Consider the following 7,468-nt stretch of genomic DNA (forward strand, 5'->3'; position numbering starts at 1 on the left):
TAAATACCTGTGTACAAATATGCATACCTGTGTACAAATAAGCATACCCGTGTGTAAACGTGCATCCTTGTGTGCAAACGTAAATACCTGTGTAAAAACGCAAATACCTGTGTACAAATATGCATACTGTGACCTGTGAACAAACGTAAATACCTGTGTACAAATAAGCATACCCGTGTGTAAACGTGCATCCTTGTGTGCAAACGTAAATACCTGTGTAAAAACGCAAATACCTGTGTACAAATATGCATACTGTGACCTGTGAACAAACGTAAATACCTGTGTACAAATAAGCATACCCGTGTGTAAACGTGCATCCTTGTGTGCAAACGTAAATACCTGTGTAAAAACGCAAATACCTGTGTAAAAACGCAAATACCTGTGTACAAATATGCATACTGTGACCTGTGAACAAACGTAAATACCTGTGTACAAATAAGCATACCCGTGTGTAAACGTGCATCCTTGTGTGCAAACGTAAATACCTGTGTAAAAACGCAAATACCTGTGTACAAATATGCATACTGTGACCTGTGAACAAACGTAAATACCTGTGTACAAATAAGCATACCCGTGTGTAAACGTGCATCCTTGTGTGCAAACGTAAATACCTGTGTAAAAACGCAAATACCTGTGTACAAATATGCATACTGTGACCTGTGAACAAACGTAAATACCTGTGTACAAATAAGCATACCCGTGTGTAAACGTGCATCCTTGTGTGCAAACGTAAATACCTGTGTAAAAACGCAAATACCTGTGTAAAAACGCAAATACCTGTGTACAAATATGCATACTGTGACCTGTGAACAAACGTAAATACCTGTGTACAAATAAGCATACCCGTGTGTAAACGTGCATCCTTGTGTGCAAACGTAAACACCTTACAAACAAATGTCATGAATTACGACCGCACCTCCTGGTCAGCGATAAAGGAAGGCGTCAATTACAGATTGGATTGTCTGATCGGGGACTATTTACTATTTACAGAACGGATAAAGCTGGAATATCGTTGAGTAAGATAGTAAACGACAAACCTAACCAACGTGCAACAGTAAATATCTGTCAAGAGTCAAGGGCATAAGCGGCACTTAATGTCATTGGAGAGGTGAATGACATACACAAGACAGGTCCAATATATGTGTGCGTACATGGTTGAATAACTTCATGTAACTTTCAGCAGTTTCTGAGCAGATCCCTTCCCAGTTCCCCATAGTTTGATCTGTGATGACAAGCAGGAAATAAAGCCATGATAATGTTGGAGGCCTCACCAGTACATCAGTATGTCGATATTTCCAACTTTTTTTTAAATATTTGCCTCTGTCCACTCAGGTGGCAATGTTGGAGGCATCACCAGTACATCATTTTGTCGATATTTCCAACAGTTATTTTTTTTAATATTTGCCTCTGTCCATGCAGGTAGCAAAGGCACTGTAAGTCCCCATGGTCCCTACTATGGTGATCTACCTTCAGTCATTGGCGCTGTATAAGCCCGTGTTTTATACTGTTTTGCCCTAATAGTGCTATTAGTTTTAACTTTACGCACTAGTTTTAATTGTATTTGTTGTATTCTAGTTCTTTTGGGGCGGTGGGGTAGCCTAGTGGTTAAAGCGTTCGCTCGTCACGCCGAAGACCCGTGTTCGATTCCCCACATGGGTACAGTGTGTGAGGCCCATTTTCTGGTGTCCCCCGCCGTGATATCGCTGGAATATTGCTAAAAGCGGCGTAAAACCAAACCCACTCACTCACTCTAGTTCTTTTGCTGTCTTTTGACGACACATCTTCCTTTTCTATATCAAACATGATCTCGTCGCGATATGACCGAAATACTGATGTGACGTTAAATATTATCTCACTGACTCACTGACTCACTGACTCTATCTCACTCACTAATATTTGCCTCTCCCAATACCTCGGACAAACAGATGAACTGCCTTCCAATATTTCCATTATCCCCCACCCCGTGTAGTGGTGATGGATAATAATACTGTCAGAGTCTTATAATTAAAGTAAGAAAAATATGGTCACCAAACACTCAAGGGACGAACACCTACTATCCATTACTAAAAAGTCAAATGAGATTTCCCTGTGCAGAATAATTGATGATTTGGGCGTTTACATCGTCTTTTTAAACATTATTTATCCCAAAACTCAATGTTCTAAAACATTTAATAGATTCAGTGTGCCAACAAGAATGGTCAATATTGTCTCAATGGAGATCGATGTTGATTGCAATATTCACCAGTATGTATTGTGGCTGGGCTTCGATTTGTTTTACACTTGGACGTATTTCTGAGCCTCTTTTGCGGTGTTGAGAGACCATGACTGTCTCTATTCGCATATAGATATTGAAAATTACCGACTAATCAGGTTTAGAAAAAGTCAACTAAAACTATACAAACGTGACGCGACGGTTTGGGGCAGTGTTCTGTTGATGGCAATAACCCTTGCAGGCGGGTGAAACTAAGTGCAATTATGAAATGAATACTGATTACACGTAGGAGTGGCATATTCACATTTGATCGGAACATTACTGGCTTGTCTTGCCTGCACGAGTCAAGGATGGAAGTGGAAACCATTACAAAATCTGGCGTTGGCATCCACAGGAATCAAACTAAAAAGACACATTTCCCTTCCATAGAGGACAAACTGAAACCGCTATTAGTGTCCATGAAAATACTGGGAATTTACTTCGACCCAACACAAGCGAAAAACAAAGTGGAACCATCGGAAACATATGCCTCCAAGGCCAACCCACCTGGGTGGTGGCGCTCCGTCAACCGTCTGTACTGTTACACCGTTCTCCTCTTACTGTGGTTCAACTTTGGCCGATGTGCAGTTGGATTGTTCCCTCATGACGGGAGTTTGCCACTACGGATTATCACAACGTCATGGATGTTGCACTGTGCTCTTAATGCTACCATCATAATCGCTGCATGTCAGAAATTTACACACCTTCGTTCCTTCTACAAGCATTGGGATTCCCTGTATTCTTCAAAAGGTAGCATGGCCTCTGGTTATATATTTCCTCTACAGTGTCAGTGTGTGAGACCTGGGTCCGCAGCTGGCTGGCTGCTTACTCTAGTTAACATAGCTGCTGTCTATGTCCTCTTGTTTGGCGACTTACCAGTCTCTCCTGCTTACATCCAAGCTTTAACTCGACCATTCCCAGCGTCCGCATGGATGATCATCTTCAACATGGTCCTGCACGTCTTTCAATCGGGGGCTTGGATTTTCCCGGTTGTCTTTATTGCTATATTTGCTCGAATCCTACGAGGACAGTTCATACAGTTAGGAAAGATCTTATCAAAGAAGATTGATGAAGCTGATGGACACTTCCCCTGTCAACTGCCAGAACTCAGATTTCACTACACCCAACTGTGCCAGGCTGTGGACATCGTGAACAGAAGCTTCAAATGGCTTCTTGGAGTGCGTGTCATTTTTGACATGTTTCTGGCCTGTTTTGCCGCGTATCAAATTATTAACGGATCATCGGACACATTTGTCATCGCAGTTGATGTTTTCTGGCTCGGAGGGGGTGTTTTGTGCATCATCGTGTCAGCATTATGCAGCTCTGATGTTCACGATGCAGTAAGTGGCGTGCAATTTTGAGGGTTTGGGACAGCCGTTTTAAATGAAGATACGATTTAATAGATGGTTGAATATGGTTCGAATAGGTGTTTTGGCGGTGAGGTAGGGTTTCAGTCCCCTCTGTGGTGATTAATGTCAGTGTGTTGAGTCGCAAGCAAGAAAATAGTTGGTATGATTTAATATTCACCCTGGTCACATTTCTTGTTTTATCAACACCATCAGGTGCTGGTGAGTGTGAAGAGTCTAACCGCCAATCTTTGTCATCTTGTCCATGAGGGTAGTTATCTTTCTCCCCGTGGTTCAATATTCTGAAAACCATTTGACGTCAAGAACCCCCGAACCGAAGAGAACTGTAGTCTGCTCAGATTTCCCATTTCCCTAAACGACGATTGAGTGAGATTTGTGTGTGGTCACCATGCTGTAGGTTGATATTGCCGAGTGCGTCATCCAATGACATTCCTTCAAACTACTAACGCTGATTTGTGATGAATAACTCTTAACAATTAACTCTCGGAATGGCATCAGTATATGGACAAAACGTGCCCTAACAGATTTCTAATAACCAATCAAAGATCATCACAGTGCAGAATTATCCTTTGATTGTAAGAATTCTTAGTAGCATGTTTTAACCCACAGAAATTCAAAGCATCAGGCATCCATGTTCTCCCTATTCTGTATATAATAATGCTGATCGATCAGTGTGATTTAATGGGCCAACAATGTAGATCTCGAGAGATAGATTATGCAACAGAATGAGCTGGCAGGCCTGGAACATTCTCAAACATAATGAAATGAACTGTTACTAGTTGTTCCAGTTACAGTGGTACTTGATAGTGGGTGAAGCCGAGAAGCGGTGATGAAATTCGAGTGGCCCACTTTTTCTAGAGAATGTACTTGTAAATGTTAAGAAAAGTTATTGAAAGAGACGTATTTGAGGTTTTGCAGAGAATGTACTAGTAAATGTTAAGAAATGTTATCAAAAGATACATATTTGGCTTCTCATCCAGCAGAAAGGAAAGTGAGTGTCTTGTACGTATTGAATACGTTTTCCTAGTATTCTTTGGAGTATGAAGTTGTTCTTTCATGTGAAAGTTATATTTTCAGGCTCATTCCCTTTTGGATGACATATTCAGTATCGGGACACAAAATGTGACCGTGGAGCAGTTGGCACAGGTACCTTCTGATTTGGGTTACAACATTCAAGCAATGTTTTCAAGAGCTTGTGTGATGAAAAACATGTCCAATGATGCTAAATATGTATGCAGTATGCCATTAATACAGAATGGCATGTTCCGCATATTCCCGTGTTCTTCCTGTGAACTTGTGATTTGTATGTGAAGGCGTTTTTGACTTGTGCCACCATTTGGGCAGATTATACAATATCGTGAACATCTGGCATCACTGCTATTTTAACATGAAGCATAAATGCTAACAATATATTAGAAATCGTACACTGGTTAGCTATTCTCGAAACGTTCGTAGCCCTACGAGGTTCTTAAGCCCATTCTTAACACACTGGCTACGACCAAATTTAAGAATTCATAGGGCTACGAACGTTTCGAGAATAAGGGCCCAGTTTCTTAGGGTTTTATTTCAAAATGCCTTTCTAGAGGAAGAAGCACGAAGCCTACAAGACAGAAATACACATTTTAATATGTGCCAGTTATCTGAAATAATCAAAACATATCATAACTTTGAACACGTCTATGGCTCGTTTCAAACTACGATGTTATATCTTGTGACCTTAAACTGTATGCAGAGACACATTTGAAAAGATCCGTTATCATCCATAGTTGTAATTATACACTTGGCGCAACTATATTTATTTTGTTTCTTCTTTCTTTGCAGCTTAATCTATTCCTGGCCAAGATGACAGGCACATCCATTGGGTTCACAGCTATTGACTTCTTTGTCATCACTAAAGAGTTCCTCCTGACTGTAGGTATTGCTTGACAACTCTGTGAACATTGCTCATGCGTAAAGTCAGCTCATAATGATATTGCAGAGTGATAGGGCCGGGCAACAGGTCACATTCACCTGACTAAAAAGTGTTCTGCCCGAATCCCATAAAGCTAGTATGTAGCATGTAGCCTGAAAGAAATAGTGACTAAATTCATCGACGTGGACGTATCCACCTGACCACCTATGGACTATCGGATATAATACGCTAGGTATGCCTAAAAGTTACTAACCCATAAAATCATCAATTAGCCCAAAATCTCAATGTCGAAACTAAGCAAAGGATTACAAAAAGGTAGAAAAACACCAAAACAAATAAAAAAACATAGGTCTGATAAGCTGAAATAACTTAAATATGTCATCATTAAGCTGTTAATATGATGATCATTTTGGACCACAATACTGAATGATTGGAAAGTGTATTATAAGTCAAGAAGTCGGAGGAAGTGATATATTTGCAAAAATAACCCCATGAAAATTCACTAGCCAGTCAGGCCAGTGGCTGAAAAGATTTACTGGCCCGACTGGATTTGCACCGGCCACGGGCTAGCGGGCCGGCGGGACGGTGACTAATTCAAAGCATCTCCACACAGCAAAACATGCAACTGTCGACAGTCTGGGGTTCTACCAAACCTTGGCATGTCAGATTGGAAGACTAAATGTGGTGATAAATAGTCCGTAAATTCCAATAGTTTTCGTGTAAATGTCAGTGGTTCCCTGGTTTCATTTTCCTATCGTATATGTCATAAAGCAGTTTAATCAATAAAAAACATTTTGCAATGTGTCTACGCAAGGTATACATAATGTGTTCGGGAATACCTGCATAGTGGATCAAGTCGATATCACAAAAATAGCTCTATTGCACTTATGTTTGTTAGAGCTTACGAAAATCTATTTTATGGAACATGTAAACACCAGGAACAAATTATCGACATCCGCAAGTAACAACAAACATGGCAGAGTAATGAACAAAGGACATTTTCAGGGTGCAGAAAAGCCATCAATATTTTGTTTTCAGTATGTCTTCAGTTGCCCGCTTTTACATCGTATCCTGTACAAACATGTCGTTTTCGGCTGAGTGAGTTGCGTTTTACGCCGCACTCAGCAATATCCCAGCTACATGGCGGCGGTCTGTAAATAATCGAGTCTGGACCACACAATCCAGTGATCAACAACATAAGCTATTGGGAACCGATGACGTGTAAATCAAGTCAGCGAGTCTGACCACCCGATCCCGTTAGTCGCCTCTTACGACAAGCACAGTCGCCTTTTGTGGCAACCATGGGTTTCTGAAGGCCTATTCTACCCCGAACCGCCACGGTCCGTCGTTTTAGGGTTCCATGCTTGTTTTAAATATAAATCTGTATATTCTAGCTATTCTACTGTCAATGTTTGAAAGGGCATTTATATCATGTTCGTCATGATCTGGTTGAAATACTTGTTACTTCTGTCTGTTTCCCATTTCAGCTGGGTGGCCTGTTCATGACCTACTTCTTCCTCCTGCTCCAGTTCAAGATAGCCTGAGCCGCCTTTCGTAGACTGAAGTGATGAAGACACCTGCGTTGTGATTCATGAATACGACTGAAGCTCTGTCCAAATGTTAGTAAAGGTGTTGGTTTGCTATCATCAAGAAGTAAATTGGCCAACAACGGCACCACAACCTGAAAGATATGAGGCAATGCTCCTCCCGCATATCATGAATTCTAGTCCCAACCGGTACAACACGGCATCAGTTGATTCTACTCTTCTGCGTTTTGAAGGCTGATGTCCACCTGACAACTGCAAAAGATAAGTCTCCTTATTAGACTGTTCATTCCTAATAAGCAAGATCAACTCAAAAATGTTCAAATGTGACTTTGCGGCTCTCCTTCCAATTTACACTGCCATCCTTATTAGTTCTCTTCTTGTTATACTTAAA

At 40.9% G+C, this 7,468-nt stretch overlaps 1 protein-coding gene across 1 annotated transcript; it reads left to right on the forward strand.

The window, feature by feature from the left end:
- Positions 1 to 2,562: 2,562 nt before the first annotated feature.
- On the forward strand, positions 2,563 to 7,272 carry LOC137295420 (gustatory receptor family protein 3-like). The gene is made up of 4 exons (XM_067826784.1): positions 2,563 to 3,591; positions 4,696 to 4,764; positions 5,440 to 5,529; positions 7,018 to 7,272. The coding sequence occupies exons 1-4, from the start codon at positions 2,563 to 2,565 to the stop codon at positions 7,072 to 7,074; spliced, it is 1,245 nt and encodes a 414-aa protein (XP_067682885.1). The 3' UTR covers positions 7,075 to 7,272.
- Positions 7,273 to 7,468: the final 196 nt, after the last annotated feature.

This window comes from Haliotis asinina, chromosome 8 (genome assembly GCF_037392515.1).
Source record: "Haliotis asinina isolate JCU_RB_2024 chromosome 8, JCU_Hal_asi_v2, whole genome shotgun sequence".
Taxonomy (NCBI): Eukaryota; Metazoa; Mollusca; class Gastropoda; order Lepetellida; family Haliotidae; genus Haliotis; species Haliotis asinina.

What these genes read in the sequence shown, in the direction of transcription:
- LOC137295420 (XM_067826784.1), top strand. Translation starts at nt 2,563, where the DNA reads ATGGAAGTGGAAACCATTACAAAATCTGGCGTTGGCATCCACAGGAAT. An exon ending in GCTCTGATGTTCACGATGCA is followed by an intron (nt 3,592 to 4,695) that starts GTAAGTGGCGTG and finishes TTATATTTTCAG; the next exon opens with GCTCATTCCCTTTTGGATGA. An exon ending in CTAAAGAGTTCCTCCTGACT is followed by an intron (nt 5,530 to 7,017) that starts GTAGGTATTGCT and finishes TTCCCATTTCAG; the next exon opens with CTGGGTGGCCTGTTCATGAC.